The 17,204-nt window shown below is 40.0% G+C and overlaps 1 protein-coding gene across 1 annotated transcript; it reads left to right on the forward strand.

Annotated features, from left to right (window-relative positions):
* The first annotated feature begins 935 nt into the window (after positions 1-935).
* On the forward strand, positions 936-16,500 carry LOC139386186 (ribosomal protein L35a). The gene is made up of 5 exons (XM_071131657.1): positions 936-1,004; positions 1,472-1,511; positions 12,235-12,387; positions 13,340-13,484; positions 16,429-16,500. Exons 2-5 carry the CDS (start codon positions 1,501-1,503, stop codon positions 16,450-16,452), a joined length of 333 nt encoding a protein of 110 aa, XP_070987758.1. The 5' UTR covers positions 936-1,004; positions 1,472-1,500; the 3' UTR covers positions 16,453-16,500.
* The last annotated feature ends 704 nt before the right edge of the window (positions 16,501-17,204 follow it).

The following is a 17,204-nucleotide window of genomic DNA, read 5'->3' on the forward strand; positions in this document are numbered from 1 at the left end:
TAACCCGGACGCTTATAAGAAGTCCCGCTATGCCCTCAGAGGAACCATCATACAGGCAAAGCATCAATTCAGGACTAAGATTGAATCGTACTACACCGGCTCCGACGCAACATTCACATGGCCGCGGGGCCAAACGGATTACCAGGACGTGTACTCGGAGCATGTGCTGACCAACGGTCAAGTGTCTTCACTGGCATTTTCAACATGTCCCTGACTGAGTCTGTATTACCAATATGTTTCAAGCAAACAACCATAGTCCCTGTGCCCAAAAACACTAAGGTAACCTGCCTAAAGGACCACCGACCCATAGCACTCACATCTGTAGCCATGAAGTGCTTTGAAAGGCTCGTCATGGCTCACATCAACACCATTATCCCAGAAACCCTAGACCCACTCATTATGAATTGTTACATTTATATTTACTTTTTTTTATATACATTTGTTTTTAAATTACCTTAAATGCACATGTGTAATAGCATCCTTCTTTTTTTACATTTATTTCAATTTGTGGGATGCTGCAATTTTGCAAATTGTTATGTATTTTTTTGATATGGTGCAATATTCTATTATGCTGTTCAGATTGTATTCATGTAGAATGGTTAGATTTATACGCACTTTGTTTATATACATTAAAAAGTTATACTTTAAATGCAAATGTTTAATAGCATTCTTTTTCATAACAAACCAATGCATTTTTAAATACATTGTGGTTAAAGTAGAGTATGTTTTCATTTAATAATTTAATTAGAATTGTTTTAACACCAATCATAGTCAAACTATCCCAAACTGTTTGACTTGAAAAAATACAAAACATGTTTTTTTTTTAAAGAGCCGTTTGAGAGCCAAGAGAGACGGCTCATTATGGTGAGCTGAGCCGAACAAGCCAGCTCACTGAAAAGAGCCGGAATACCCATCACTATCATGCGCCTCTGTCGTCACCGACTACGTACATTTCCCAGCATTCCGTTCCGACTTCCTTTTCCTCCATTTTTCTTACAGTGCAGGTGAGAAATATAAAGAGTCAATTTTCTAAAATCGAAATGTCAACGTTATTAAGTCTACTTTGGGCATAAATGTACGTCATTTTAACGATAAATATACTTACGCTTGACATGTAGTCTGGTTTTTGAGTCCGAGAGGGTGTGATGACAAAGATATAACTTGGATAGTTTTAAGAAACTAATGGGCAAGCGCCGGACTGCAGGGATGAGGTTAACGAAATGCATCTCTAGTTAGCCTAAGTATTTCAATGTTAATTAGGATACAACAGTATTCCCTTATTTTGTGTGTTGGTGATTTAACGGACAAACACTACCACTGTGGCTAGTTAGCGACAGCCATCTAGACCCAATGAGATCTCGTCAATGTCCTAGTCTTTAACGTTTTTGTAGCTAGCTAACGTAAGCTATGTAGTGTTCTAAGTTATCACGTTCACGTCGACACCATACTACATTAAATTTTTTCTCATTAGGTTTTTCCGTGCCTGGGAATAGACTCAAGATGCCAGGAAGGTGAGTAGCTAATGTTAGCCTACCACTAACGATACTGAGTTGTTTAGGGCTGACCCCATTTGGTTGATGGGCTGTTGGTCGACCGAGATTTCTTTAGTCAAGCATATTTTTCTATGTTGAGCAAGACCCCTGTCTGATTCTCGCCTGTCTCAGTGGACTAATGCATTGTGGGTGGCACAGGCCATCACTAAGACATGTGGTACTGAAATAGTATAGATTATGTAAAAAAGAATGGTGTAACACTAAATATTATTTTCTAACAAATGCACTTACCCAAACCGGACGCTTGTGCCAAATTTGATTTTGTCCCCCCACACAACGCGATCACAACATGCAGGTTGAAATATCAAAATAAACTCTGAACCAATTATATTAATTTGGGGACAGGTCGGAAACCATTCAATTTACGTAAGCTAATTTGTCTTGGGATATAAACGTTATTTTAAAATGAAATGCATAAAATCCTATACACTGACTATTAATCCACACATTAAACAGTCAACCGAATTGTTTCTAGTCAAATCTCCTTCCAGGCTTTTTCTTTTGGACATTATATGGCGATTGGCAACTAACTTGCATAAGGTGTATTACCACCACTGACCTCCATTCATCTTTCAGTCACCCATGTGGGTATAACCAATGAGGAGATGGCATGTGCGCAAATGCTTCTAAAAGCCAATGAGGAGATGAGAGGCAGGACTTGCAAGCGCGTTCTGCGCCACAAATAGAAGCAACCTCTATTTTTGCGCCTGGTAGGGCAGACGCTCGCGAGCAGTGTGGGTGCAATGATTGAAAAATATGTTTATGTTAATTTATTTTGCAAAACTTGCACGCAAGCAGTGTGATCAACACGTAATTGTCTAGGACAATTGAGGACAGTGGAAACCCCAATTTATTTATGTCTATAATCGATAGCCTAATGCTTATTTATTTAACTAGGCAAGTCAGTTAACCTCTCTGGGATATGTGGAGCGTTCCACCTGGCCAAAAGCCAGGGAAAATGCAGAGCGCCAAATTCAAATAAATGACTAAAAATCTAACTTTCATTAAATCACAAATGCAAGATAGCAAATTAAAGCTACACTTGTTGTGAATCCAGCCAACATCTCAGATTTCAAAAAAGGCTTTTCGGCGAAAGCAAACGATGCTATTATCTGAGGATAGCACCTCCGTAAACAAAGAGAGAAACCATATTTCAACCCTGCAAGCGCGACACAAAACGCAGATATAAAAATATAATTAATGTCTTACTTTTGACGAGCTTCTTTTGTTGGCACTCATATGTCCCATAAACATCACAAATGGTCCTTTTGTTCGATTAATTCCGTATGTGTATATATATATATATATATATATATCCAAAATGTCAATTTATTTGGTGCGTTTGATCCAGAAAAACACCGGTTCCAACTTGCGCAGCGTGACTACAAAATATCTCAAAAGTTACCTGTAAACTTTGCCAAAACATTTCAAACTACTTTTGTAATACAACTTTAGGTATTTTTTAAAAGTAAATAATGGATCAAATTGAAGACGGGAGGATCTGTGTTCAATACAGGAAGAAAACAAACCAGCTAGCTTTCTGGTCACGCTCCTCTATCTAACAGTACACTTCAAGTGACCCTCGTTCAAGATGGCCGTACTTCTTCATTATACAAAGGAATAACCTCAACCAATTTCTAAAGACTGTTGACATCCAGTGGAAGCGGTAGGAACTGCAAGAAGGTCCCTGAATTCCCAATAAAAACTAATTGAAAAGAGAATGACCTCAAAAAATAGAATCTGAATGGTTTGTCCTCTGGGTTTCGCCTGCTAAATAAGTTCTGTTATACTCAGACATGATTCAAACAGTTTTAGAAACTTCAGTGTTTTCTATCCAAATCTACTAATAATATGCATATCTTCTGAGGATTATATAGCAGGCAGTTGAATTTGGGCATGCATTTCATCCGGAGGTGAAAATACTGCCCCTTGTCACCAAGTAGTTAACAGCAAATTCTTATTTTACAATGACGGCCTACCCCAGCCAAACCCTCCCCTAACCCAGACGAAACTGGGCCAATTTTGCGTCGCCGTATGAGACTCCAGATCACGGCTGGTTGTGATACTGCCCGGGATCGAACCAGGGTCTGTAGTGACGCCTCTAGCACCTAGATGCAGTGCCTTGGACCACTGCGCCACTCAGGAGGCCGAAAAGGTGCCTGGCTTTATAAATCATCCAGTACCAGTCAAAAGTTTGGACACACCAACTCACTCAAGGGTTGTCTTTATTTTTTACACTGTAGAATAATGGTGAAGACATCAACTATGAAATAACACATGGAATCTAGGGATGCACCAATATGAAATTTTTGGCTGATTTTCCTTGACGAAAAAACAATGGCGATAACCGATATTGAAAATTTTAGCGGCCTTTTTAAGCATTCTAGTACAGTTAAATTGTTGAAACGCACGCACTGACCAAAAAGTTATTTTGTTGGCATTTACGTACAGTTGAGTCGGAAGTTTACATACACTTAGGTTGGAGTCATTAAAACTTGTTTTTCACCCACGACACTAATTTCTTTTTAACAAACTATAGTTTTGGCAAGTTGGTTAGGACATCTTCTTTGTGCGTGGCACAAGTTATTTTTTTTTCAACAATTGTTTACAGACAGATTATTTAACTTGCAATTCACTATTTCAGTGGGTCAGAAGTTTACAATACACTAAGTTGACTGTGCCTTTAAACAGCTTGGAAAATTACAGAAAACGATGTCATGGCTTTAGAAGCTTCTGATAGGCTAATTGACATCATTTGAGTAAATTGGAGGTGTACCTGTGGATGTATTTCAAGGCCTACCTTCAAACTCAGTGCCTCTTTGCTTGACATCATGGGAAAATCAAAAGAAATCAGCCAAGACCTCAGACACAATTGTAGACCTCCACAAGTCTGGTTCATCCTTGGGAGCAATTTCCAAACGCCTGAAGGTACCACGTTCATCTGTACAAACAATAGTACGCAAGTATAAACACCATGGGACCACGCAGCCGTCATACCGCTCAGGAAGGAGACGCATTCTGTCTCCTAGAGATGAACGTACTTTTGTGTGAAAAGTGCAAATCAATCCCAGAACAACAGCAAAGGACCTTGTGAAGATGCTGGAGAATACAGGTACAAAAGTATCTATATCCAGAGTAAAACGAGTCCTATATTGACATAACCTGAAAGGCCGCTCAGCAAGGAAGAAGACACTGGTCCAAAACCAAAATAAAAAAGCCAGACTACGGTTTGCAACTGCGCATGGTGTCCAAGATCGTACTTTTTTGGAGAAATGTCCTCTGGTCTGATGAAACAAAAATAGAACTGTTTGGCCATAATGACCATCGTTAACCGAAGAACACCATCTCAACCGTGAAGCATGGGGGTGGCAGCATCATGTTGTGGGGGTGCTTTGCTGCAGGACGGACTGGTGCACTCCACAAAATAGATGGCATCATGAGGAAGGAAAATTATTTAGATATATTGAAGCAACATCTCAAGACCTCAGTCAGGAAGTTAAAGCTTGGTCGCAAATGGGTCTTCCAAATGGACATTGACCCAAAGCATACTTCCAAATTTGTGGCAAAATGGCTTAAGGACAACACAGTCAAGATATTGGATTGGCCATCACAAAGCCCTGACCTCAACCCTATAGAAAATTTGTGGGCAGAACTGAAAAAGCGTGTGTGAGCAAGGAGGCCCACTAACCTGACTCAGTTACATCAGCTCTGTCAGGAGGAATGGTCCAAAATGTTGTGGAGGGCTACCCAAAACGGTTGACCCAAGTTAAACAATTTAAAGGCAATCCTACCAAATACTAATTGAGTGGATGTAAACTTCTGACCCACTGGGAATGTGATGAAATAAATAAAAGCTGAAATAAATAATTCTCTCTACTATTATTCTGACATTTCACGTTCTTAAAATAAAGTTGTTATCCCAACTGTCCTAAGACAGGGAATTTACTAGGGCTAAATGTCAGGAATTAAGAAAAACTGAGTTTAAATGTGGCCACGGTGTATGTAAACTTCCGAGAAATCAACTGTATGTCCCCATTACCAGTAAAACATAATTAAAACCTACTTCTTTCACTTACTTGCTGTGCTGTTTCATTGTTCAGTCGGTTCAGTCTCATTTCATCATACATGTCAAGCAGTGAAGTTTCAGCTCTGTCTGTCTGTGGTCTCTCTTTCTCGGTGCACACTGTCACTGCATCCGTTTCCATCTTGTCCAGCTGTGTTTTAACATTTCACGTAAACCCGGCAACACAGTAGAGGCTCAGAGAATGCCACCGACTCGCTTGTTCACAGCCTCTACTCTAGAGTACTTTTCCAAGTTAACCCGACTGTCTCTGTTGGCATTCTTGTTGAGCAGGCGTTTCAATGCCATGACAGGGTATCGCGTCTGCTGCAGGCGCCGTTATTTCTCGAGTCAGTTGTTTGAATGAAGCTTGGCGTGTTGATGTTTCAAACATGTTCTCAAATGCAATTGAAAGGGCAGCAGTGGTATGAGAACCAGCACATTCTTGAGCATGCAATACAGCTTTCCTCAGTAGGAAATCCTCGTCAACCCACTGTGCTGTCAGACTCATAATGCTCATGGGGCTGACATCACTGGTCCAAATGTCAGTTGTGAAGCTAATAGCAGTGATGCCCAAAGCAAGTAGCTCATGGATGTGCGTTTCAACAGTACTGTGTAACGCTGGTAGGGCAACATCTGAAGAATAGCGCCTACTTGCTAGTGTGTACCAGTGCTCGACCATTCGGCGAAAGCCAACCTCATCCACGGCAGAGAACGGTTGATTGTCAAAGGCAATGATTTCCATTATCTTGGCGTTAATGGATTTCGCCTTTGCGTTGTCTCGCTGAAATGTTCTTACTTTTTCAAATGACTGCTGCACTTGTTGGACTGCTCGATCCACACAGCAGACATTTTTGGCTAGGTTAGGAATGCGGTGTTGCACGTGTCGCACTATATTTGTCGTGGCGTTATTAGGTCATGGGCCTACGTTATGTAGGTATGCACGTCAGCTTTGACATTGGTTTTGCCCGTTGGCGTTAAACTGGACATCGATGTTGGCATTTTTAGGTAATATTGTCCGATTCTGATATGCTTACCGATATATCGTGCATCCCTTAAACAAATCTAAATATATTTGAGATTCTTCAAAGTAGCCACCCTTTGCCTTTGCCAGCTTTCCACACTCTTGGCATTCTCTCTACCAGCTTCACCTGGAAGGCAATTCCAACAGTCTTGAAGGAGTTCCCACATATGCTGAGCACTTGTTGGTTGCTTTTCCTAACCTCTGCAGTCCAACTCATCCCAAACCAGCTCAGTTGGGCTGAGGTCGGGTGATTGTGGCGGCTAGATCATCTGATGCAGCACTCATCACCCCTTGGTCAAATAGTCCTTAAACAGCCTGGAGGTGTGTCTTGGGTCATTGTCCTGTTGAAAAACAAATGATAGTGCCACTCAGCGTAAGCCAGATGGGATGGCATATCGCTACAGAATGATGTGGTAGCCATGCTGGTTAATTAATTCCATGACAGTTTCACCAGCAAAGCACCCCTATACTGTCATACCTCCTCCAGACTTCACGGTGGGAACCACTCATGTGGAGAGAATCCGTTCACCTACTGTCTCAAAAGACATGCCGGTTGGAACCAAAAATCTCAAAATTGGACTCGTCAGACAAAAGGACAGATTTACACCAGTCTAATCAATCACATGTATTTATAAAGTCCTCTTTACATCAGCAGATGTCACAAAGTGCTATACAGAAACCCAGCCTAAAACCCCTAATAGCAAGCAATGCAGATGTAGAAAAACAGTGGCTAGGGAAGTTCTCCCAAGGCCAGATTGTTCTTCATCATGTTCATAGCGGGCCAGCAGCATCAAATAATAGTGGTAGACAGTCATTGTAAATAAGAATTTGTTCTTAACGGACTTGCCTAGTTAAATAAGAGATCGTCTACCTCAGGAGTAAATGTCCATTGCTCGTGTTTCTTGGCCCAAGCAAGTCTCTTCTTCTTATTGGTGTCCTTTAGCAGTGGTTTCTTTGCAGCAATTCGACCATGAAGGCCTGATTCACATTCTCCTCTGAACAGTTGATGTTGAGATGTGTCTGTTACTTGAACTCTGTGAAGCATTTATTTGGGCTGCAATTTCTGAGGCTGGTAACTAATGAACTTATCCTCTGCAGCAGAGGTAACGCTGGGTCTTCTTTTCCTGTGGTGGTCCTCATGAGAGCCAGTTTCATCTTAGCGCTTGATGGTTTTTGCGACTGCACTTGAAGAAACTTTCAGAGTTCTTGACATTTTTTTGATTGACTGACCTTCAAGTCTTAAAGTAATGATGGACTGTCGTTTGTCTTTGCTTATTTGAGCTATGCTTACCATAATATGGACTTGGTCTTTCACCAGATAGGGTAATCTTTTGTATACCACCCCTACCTTGTCACAACACAACTGATTGGATCAAATGCATTAAGAAGGAAAGAAATTCCACAAATTAACTTAACTCGGCAGACATTTTAATTGAAATGCATTCCAGGTGACTACCTCATGAAGCTGGTTGAGAGAATGCCAAGAGTGTGCAAAGCTGTCATCATGCCAAAGAGAGGTTATTTTGAAGAATCTCAAATATATAATATATTTTGATTTACCACTTTTTTTTTGGTTACTACATTATTCTATATGTGTTATTATAGTGTTGATGTGTTCACTATTATTCTACAATTTTTTTGAAAATAAGAACCTTTGCATGAGTAGGTGTCCAAACTATCTACAGAAATAAGATGGATCTTGCTTCTGTTGCCTGTTTGAGTGTTTAGTAGCCCACTGGTTCCGTGGCAAAACGCCTAGGATAAAGCAATATCACAGATTTGGCTGTTCAATCTTTGCTGTGTTGTAATAAAGGCTTTGTAAAATTTCTTGTTGCCCCCATTACAACAGAATAATCCTAGTGGTTAGAGCATTGGGTCAGTAACCGAAAGGTTGCTGGACCAAATCCCTGAGCTGACTAGGTAAAACTCTGTCATTCTGCCCACCCACTGTTCCCCTGTAGGCTGTCATTGTAAATAAGAATTTGTTCTTAACCGACTTGACTAGTTTAACTTTTTTTTTTTTTGTCAATTTAGTTTCCACAACTAAGTCAAACATGTTTTTTTTTAACCTTTATTTAACTAGGCAAGTCAGTTAAAACCTGTTATGGCAAGTAGTGGGGGGAACTCCACTCCATTCAAAAATATTCTTTAGAAATATTTAACTTTCACACATTAACAAGTCCAATACCTCAAATGAAAGAAACATCTTGTTCATCTACCCATAATGTCCGATTTTTAAAATGTTTTACAGTGAAAACACAACATATATTTATGTTAGACCACCACCAAATCAAAGGGAAAACGCAGCCATTTTTTCCAGCCAAAGATAGTCACAAAAGCAGGATTAGAGATAAAATGAATCATTAACCTTTTGAAAATCTTAATCAGATGACACTCATATGACATGTTACACAATACATTTATGTTTTGTTCGATAATATGCATATTTATATCCACAAATCTCGGTTTACATTGACGCCATGTTCAGAACTACCTCCAAAATATCCGGAGGAATTATAGAAAGCTACGCCAGATAACAGAAATACTCATCATAAACTTTGACTAAAGATACATGTTCTACATATAATTAAAGATACACTGGTTCTTAATGCAACCGCTGTGTCACATTTTTTTTAAACGTTACGGAAAAAGCCTACCATGTAATTATCTGAGACAGCGCTCAGACGTAAAAGTATTTCTCCGCCATGTTGGAGTCAACAGAAATACGAAATTACATCATAAATATTCCCTTACCTTTGATCTTTCATCAGAATGTAGTGCAAGGAGTCCTAGTTCCAGAATAAATCGTTGTTTTGTTCCATAATGTCCAATACTAGTGTCCAATTAGCTGCATTTGCTATCACTTTCAGCTCACGTGCCCAAAAACTGACTGCTGGTCCAGGACAACTCGCACAAAAACTTCAAAAAGATATATTCCAGGTCGAATAAAACTGGTCAAACTAAGTAGAGAATCAATCTTCAGTATGTTATTTTCATATATATCCAATAACGTTCCAACCGGATCATACGTTTTCAGCTGCAGCCAAATGGAACAGCGGTGGCACCCACAGAGAAATGCGCCACAGGGAAATTGCATTCTGTCGGGACACTGACTATTTCCCCTCCCATTCGGTCAAAGTTCACAGCAAATGCTCCATTCCACTTTCTACTGAATGAGGACATCTAGTGGAAGGCGTAGGATGTGCTACCAGATCCATATTTTGTTGGGAAAGGAAGGGGCGATGACGTCAAAGTTGACCCACATTCAGAATTTCACTTCTTGTTTGGAATATTGCCTGCCCTATGAGTTCTGTTATACTCACAGACATAATTCAAACAGTTTTGGAAACTGTGTTTTCTATCCAATACATATATTAGCAATCTAGGACAGAGTAGGATGCAGTTCAATATGGGCACGCAATTCATCCAAAGGGAAAATACTGCCCCCTATCCTCAAGTTAAGAACAAATTCGTATTTTCAATGACTGCCTAGGAACAGTGTTCAGGGGCAGAATGGCAGATTTGTACCTTGTCAGCTCGAGGGTTTGAACTTGCAGCCTTCAGGTTACTAGTCCAACGCTCTAACCACTAGGCCGCCCCAAATGTCTAGCACAGATCTGACTTCCCCTTTTACCCCCTGAGCAACCAGTAAACATTAGCTTGTTTGTTTCTCGTCCTCCGCATCCATTTTGCTGTCGACATTACTGTGTTATAACTACTTTAGTGATATCCCATAATAACAAAGTAAAAACAGGTTTTTAGAAATGTTTGCAAATTTATTAATAAAAAAATATGCCTTATAAGTATTCAAACCTGAGACTCGATATTCATAGAGTTCCGAGACAGGATTGTGTCGAGGCACCGATCTGGGGAAGAGTACCAAAAAGTATTTGCAGTGTTGAAGGTCCCCAAGAACACAATGGCCTCCATTATTCTTAATTGGAAGAAGTTTAGAACCACCAAGGCTCTTCCTAGAGCTGGCCGCCCAGCTAAACTGAGCAATCAGTTGAGAAGGGCCTTGGTCACAGAGGTGACCAAGAACCCGATGGGCACTCTGACTGAGCTCCAGAGTTTGTCTGTGGAGATGGGAGAACTTTCCAGAAGGACAACCATCGTTGCAGCTCTCCACCAATTAGGCCTTTATGGTAGAGTGGCCAGAAGGAAGCCACTCATCAGTAAAAGGCACATGACTGCACGCTTGGCGCACCTAAAGGACTCTCAGATCAAACTGATGAAACCAATATTGAACTCCTTGGCCTGAATGCCAAAAGTTACTTCTGGCGGCACCATCCTTACGGTGAAGCATGGTGGTGGCAGCAGCTGTGGGGGATGTTTTTCAGGGACTGGGAGACAAGTCAGGATCGAGAGAAAGATGAACAGAGCAAAGTACAGAGATCCTTGATGAAAACCTGCTCAGCCCCAGTCCTAAGGTTCATCTTCCAACAGGGCAATGCCCTTAAGAACACAGCCAAGACAACGCTGGAGTGGCTTCAGGACAAGTCTCTGAATGTCCTTGAGTGGCAAAGCTAGAGCCCGGACAGAACATGAACCTGATCGAACATCTCTGGAGAGACCTGAAAATAGCTGTGCAACGACACTCCCCATCCAACCTGACAGAGCTTGAGAGGATCTGCAGAGAAGAATGGGAGGGACTCCCCAAATACAGGTGTGCCAAGCTTGTAGCGTCATACCTAAGAAGACTCAAGGCTGTAATCGCTGACAAAGGTGCTTCAACAAAGTACTGAGTAAAAGGGTCGGAATACTTATGTAAATGTAATATTTCACATTTCTAAAAACCTGTTTTTGTTTGTCATTATGGGGTATTGTGTGTAGATTGAGAGATGGGAAAAATGATTTAATCCGTTTTAGAATAAGGCTGTAATGTAACAAAGTGGAAAGGGCAAGGGATCTGAATACTTTCCAAATGCACTGTAGGTCAGGTCAAGCCCTATTGGTGACGTAAAGAGAGCAAGGATTGAGACAATAAATAATATTTTTTGTAAACCAATTTAAGGATTTCGATAACCAAAGAAACAAACTAAATGGCTTAAATTGTTTTAGCTAAAGCATAGCCAGCGCAATATACACTTGCTGTGGTGCCTTTTAGCTGCAGTAGGGAGGAGAACGAGACAACCTGTGCCAGTCACACAGGCACTCACCTTTTCTTTCTTAAGTGTGACCATTGGGCTTTTAAGTAATTTGTGTCCATTATCATTAATCAGTGCGCTTAAAGCATCAGACAAGCTTAGTGTATGTTTTTATTTTATTGAAAGTGTCTTTATATATATATATAAAAACAATAAGTTTAAACATTTAGACCAATCGATTGGTCAATAGAACAGGACAACGACTGTCGACCAAGATTTTTTTGTTGCTACTAGACATATTTGCGAGTCAGTGCTTAGTAAGGTTAATGTTTCAAGCTAGTTTATACTGAATTTTAAATGTAGTTTGTTCAATTGTGAGTTGTTTGATTCTGCTGAGTGTTTAGGGTATATGGTTGACTGACTGCTGACTGGATTACTATGGCTCCAGGATGTGGGACTGATGATACACCGGTTGAGTGCTCTGGTTTATGTATTCTTTTAATATTTCAGACTGTGGAGCAAGGCCATCTTTGCCGGGTACAAGCGCGGCCTAAGGAACCAGCGGGAGCACACCGCCCTGCTGAAGGTGGAGGGAGTGTACACACGGGAGGAGGTTGACTTCTACCTAGGCAAGCGCTGTGCTTACGTCTACAAGGCTAAGAAGTAAGTTTTACATCTTCTGTTTCATTGCGAATTTCAACTAAGGACACGGTAGTTTTTTGCCAAAAAGACGGGCTTTTGCGTTTCCACCTCCATGGCCTGCCTCCAGTGCGTCACATGGCCTCAGTGGACCTGCTTTGACTTGGGGCTGCTGGTACTTTCAGCTGGCGTTTACATAACATTTAAATCGCTATGTACAGTTTCCCAAAAATAACAGGACCCCAATAGAATTCTAGAATGCTGCTGTAGATTACTGAGAATAAGATAAAGCTCATTTTCTCAAATTACAATTACAACTTAGTTTTAAAGGGCACAACCTGTTCTTTAATAACAATTTGAGTAAATGTCACTAAATTGGTCACTTAAAATGTACCAAATATATTATACTTGTAATATTTAAATGTAAATAATAATTGTTATGTGACCAGAGGACAATATTCAGAAACTATTTCAAAACCCACACAAAGTAGGCTATTTGATTGACTGCTATTCTTACTTCTGTAAAAATGCAAACAACTATTCAGAGACTATTTCAAAATGTAGATAACCTCAATAAGATTCAGTATAGGCTAGGCCTGACACAATGTTGAAATAGTAGCCTACTTTGACAACTCAGTGAATATAACAAGTAATAGAGACCGATTTAAAGAGAGAAGGTACAAAACACAACTGTTCAGAGACTAAAGATTTGTAGGACACTGTCACTTTGCATTCAGCGTATATGTCATGGAACTTCTGGGAGCATGGCCCCACCCTGCAAAGTGGCACTTAAGACTACCCAAAGGAGGTTTCAACATATCTCGCTCACTCTTTGACATGTGTCCACTCAGGATGCACATCACACACTCTCTAGCAAGCTTATTTTTTTTTGCAGTTTGAGTTAATTTGTTCTTGTTTTAATTTAGTTCCATGACACAAGACTGATTCTGCTCACTGTCTCCTTCAATCTCATCAGGAACACAGTGACTCCTGGTGGCAAGCCCAACAAGACGCGGGTAATCTGGGGCAAAGTCATGCGTGCTCATGGCAACAGTGGAATGGTGCGGGCCAAGTTCAGCAGTAACCTCCCAGCAAAGGCCATGGGACACAGAGTCAGAGTGGTGAGTGGTACCTTCTTCTGTTCTTCGCTGATGATTAGCGCAAGGTTTAATTCCAGACCCAGCAGACAGTCCAGTTTTGTTCTAGCCCTACACAGCCCTTTTTTTCACTGTGCTGGGTTCAAGCAAAAACTAATACAGCTCAAAGGAAGTGCCAACAGTGTAGAATATTTTATCCAACCCTACCCGATTTAAACTACACAGCTAATCCGTAGACTTTTGATTACTTAATTCAGGTGTGCTTTTTGTAGGGCTTGAACAACAATGTCTAATATCAGAGGTACTTTAGGAATGAATTTAGATATACTTTAACTTTTGTTAGTTCAAGGAACTACCATGTAATTCCAGATCCCCTCTTAAAAAATATTTTGTCAGGGGAAAAGGCCTTCTGTTCATTGGTTTAAACTTTGGATGAAAAGTATGTGACTTTGTTTGCAACATCCATTACAAATAACTTGTAGAATGGCAAAGTGCTTCATTTCCCAAATTTGGTTGGTTCAGCAAGTTTGTTTTTTAACCACCTTTGAGCGGGCAAATCACTTTACTAACCTTTGCCTGCCCATAGTTTAAAATCACATGATGCACTCTAGATGTCTTCAGTATCTCTCGATTATGTCATTGTGTAACTTGTTTTCTATCTTTTTGACTATGATGACTATGAAAGATAGAATCCCACTGTTTCCTGCAGCTTATTAACCTGACCAGTCTCGCTGCAGTCCGGTTCTGGGCTGCAGACAGTGGCCATGTCCGAATACCCATACCAGCGCAGGGCTCGACATGTTGAAAGAATATAGATTGAAGGCTAAACGCCAGTCATGTTTGAAAAATGTAAGGAGGGTTATAATTAATTAATGATAATTCATTAATGTCGAAAAGCTTTCATTCGACATACTCGAGGCATGGTTCATCTAGATCAAATGCTCATGACCAGAGACTGAAGGACAGTGTTTTCCTGCTAATTGCATTTTGGAACATTCTCGCACAGCCAATGTGTGCATTGTTAGGCTTATAATATGAAGAAATGTAAACTTGATCAATACTTTAAGATAAACTGTCTAATCTGTTGCATCAGCCTCATTGCTTTTAAAATTTTACATAGTTCTATGAATTTTGTATCTGTCATTCCAGTCTATTTCGAATGTTGTTTTTTTATTGTCCCAGGGACGACGGAACGCCGCTAATTTTGAGCTTGGAGGGAATTATTTTATGGAATTGTTTTAAGATGGTCATACTGTGGATCGTTTAGCTATTTGATTTTCAATTTTAGCACCCCTTTAGGTAGCCCAAAATGATTCGATAAAATATTGAATTTGGCTTTTACTACTGTAGTCTTTAGAAATGCATTGAATAAAACATTCATAAATGGTAAAAGACAGTCAAAAAATAATCTTAGGAACAAGTTTGTTTCTGTCCTATATCTAGGAGATATAAGAAAGCTCAGGATTTTTTAAATGTAATTTCTTTACACTATTTAACTACCCTTTTTTGGTTAGGCACAAAACTACTTCAATACTTCCATTTATTATTATTTTAACTGTAACCTTAAAATGAGTCCCGTGACACTTGTGGGGGTCGTAGAGCAAAACTGAGGACACCATTGTGTTTGTGAGTCTATCATTTTCCATAGTAGTTTTGTTTGTAATAGTTTTGTTAAGGCCATACTGTTCATACAGTATACGTTTTTGTGAAAATGCTTATTTTTAGGACTCCTCAGTCTGAGAAACACTGCTTTTGCTCGGCTGCCTTCCACTGCAGATGTGGAAGGCTGCCATAGGCGGATGCGAATTGAGACACAGCCCGTTCAAAGAAACATATCTCTAACTTAAACTGACGGATTTGTTAGTGTTTTTTTTATTGACGCACTGGTCCATCAATCGACTCTAGGGGTTTTAAAGGGGCAGTTTTTGTATTTTGAGACAGGCTTGAATATGCAAATCCAATAAGCAGAGTGTAGGCTTCATTTTTGTCTGATTTCCTATGTGAAATAGTAGGGAAGTGGTTCCCTGCATCATACAATGATGTAAAAATTGTATTGCGGACCATTTTTTGGGGGTGGACAAGTTTAAAAACATAATAATAATAAAGTTTTAAAAAATTGTCCTCTGGACAAGTGGCAAAAGTTAATTGTCAAGCCCTGTAGGGTACTAAATTGTGAGTGTATTTAATTGACCTTTTATTTAACTAGGCAGATTTTTACCTTGTCAGCTCGAGGATTTGATCTTGCAAACTTTCGGTTACTAGTCCAACGCTCTAACCACTAGGCTATCTGCCGACCCATATGCGCTGTTTATCGGCTGTTGTCAAGCATGGGAGTCGGTAAAGACTAGTTAATTCTACTACATCAAACGCCAAAACGAGTATGCAGTTTAAGTATATAGTACGCTTGTATGGGTATTCGGACATGTCCAGTGACTGGTTGTGTATGAGGCCAGCTGGGAGGTGCTGAGATAAAAATAAAAATAAAAAAAAACGTTTTCAGATGTTGTGGGTGGTGCTGTAGATCATACATTTTATGTTGGGAAAGGGTAGGATTTCCCTGAAAGGCACGTCGGTTTCCTTAAAATGTTTCATTGGCAGCGTTACACCGTGAGGAACTACTTATTATTGTTGTGGAGAGAAACAACTGGAGCTACAAACGCTTTGGGAAACCCACTGCTGAAAAATAAGGGATCTGTTTTCCTTACAAAAGTTAAAGCAAAGAAATCACTAACCTTTTCATTAGTTTTATTTAAATGCTACTTAATGTATTGTTTTTAGTGATAAGAATGATGTCGGCCCCATTTTAATACTTACCCTCTCTACCTTTCCTACATGACCACTACATATTGGGCAAGTGCTTGGAAAAACATCTGGAAGAGCCTATTTCCCACTCACTGTATTGCTGTGGTTTGTATTGATTTGGTGCCTATGAACTCTACTCACTGCTCTCTCTGCTTTTGTCTTTCAGATGCTGTACCCATCTCGTGTGTAATGTGCTGTTTTTGTGTACATACATACAATAAACAAGTCAGGTCCACAATTGGTGTTCTGTGTTCTCTTGGCAGTTGGGAGGGTGGGAATCCATCACTGGCCTCTACGGTAGCATGGCATGGGGGAGGTGTGAACACATTTTCGAATAATGTTATTTTCAGGGCTTTACAATATTTATTGTTTAGTTAACCTTCATTCTTTCTTGACCAGTCAAGTGTTTTTACACAAAAACAAGTCACTGTTGTGCTTTCTGAATAGTGCTGGATTTTGAGGATTATAAACTCAAGAAAATTAAGATTGGAGAAAGGTATGTCTTTGTTGGTTTAATCAGGGGAAATAATTTTGCCTTGCTAATACATTTTTCATATGCACAGTTTGGTAACAGGGACTCGATTCTAAACCTCAGGGATGGCTATTTCATAGTTAGTTTAAAACCTCAAATGTTTTAATGCCGGACAGGGTTCTCTGTGTACAGATCTAAATTCTGTTCCTCAGTGTTTCAAAGCCGGCTATGGTGTCAAACATACAAAAATATATTGACAAAACACGGACGTCCAGGATTTGTTATGGGGGTGCCAAGTCTCCATAGCTCAAACCTCTAGTTTGCAATTGGCACCTGCACTTAATTATTTCAATATGACACAACTAGCAACAATTTTTGTCACTTCTTCATTGCTAAGCTTGGCACATAATTTAATTTACATTTACTGTATTGCAATCCAGATGCGCTGACCAGCGTTATGTCATTTCTTG

The sequence above is a fragment of the Oncorhynchus clarkii genome, chromosome 27 (assembly GCF_045791955.1).
Source record: "Oncorhynchus clarkii lewisi isolate Uvic-CL-2024 chromosome 27, UVic_Ocla_1.0, whole genome shotgun sequence".
In the NCBI taxonomy this organism is placed as follows: domain Eukaryota; kingdom Metazoa; phylum Chordata; class Actinopteri; order Salmoniformes; family Salmonidae; genus Oncorhynchus; species Oncorhynchus clarkii.

Excerpts from the sequence above, each read along its gene's own strand:
- LOC139386186 (XM_071131657.1), top strand. Across the intron at positions 12,388-13,339 it reads TACGTCTACAAGGCTAAGAA|GAACACAGTGACTCCTGGTG; the intron begins GTAAGTTTTACA and ends CAATCTCATCAG. Across the intron at positions 13,485-16,428 it reads TGGGACACAGAGTCAGAGTG|ATGCTGTACCCATCTCGTGT; the intron begins GTGAGTGGTACC and ends TTTGTCTTTCAG.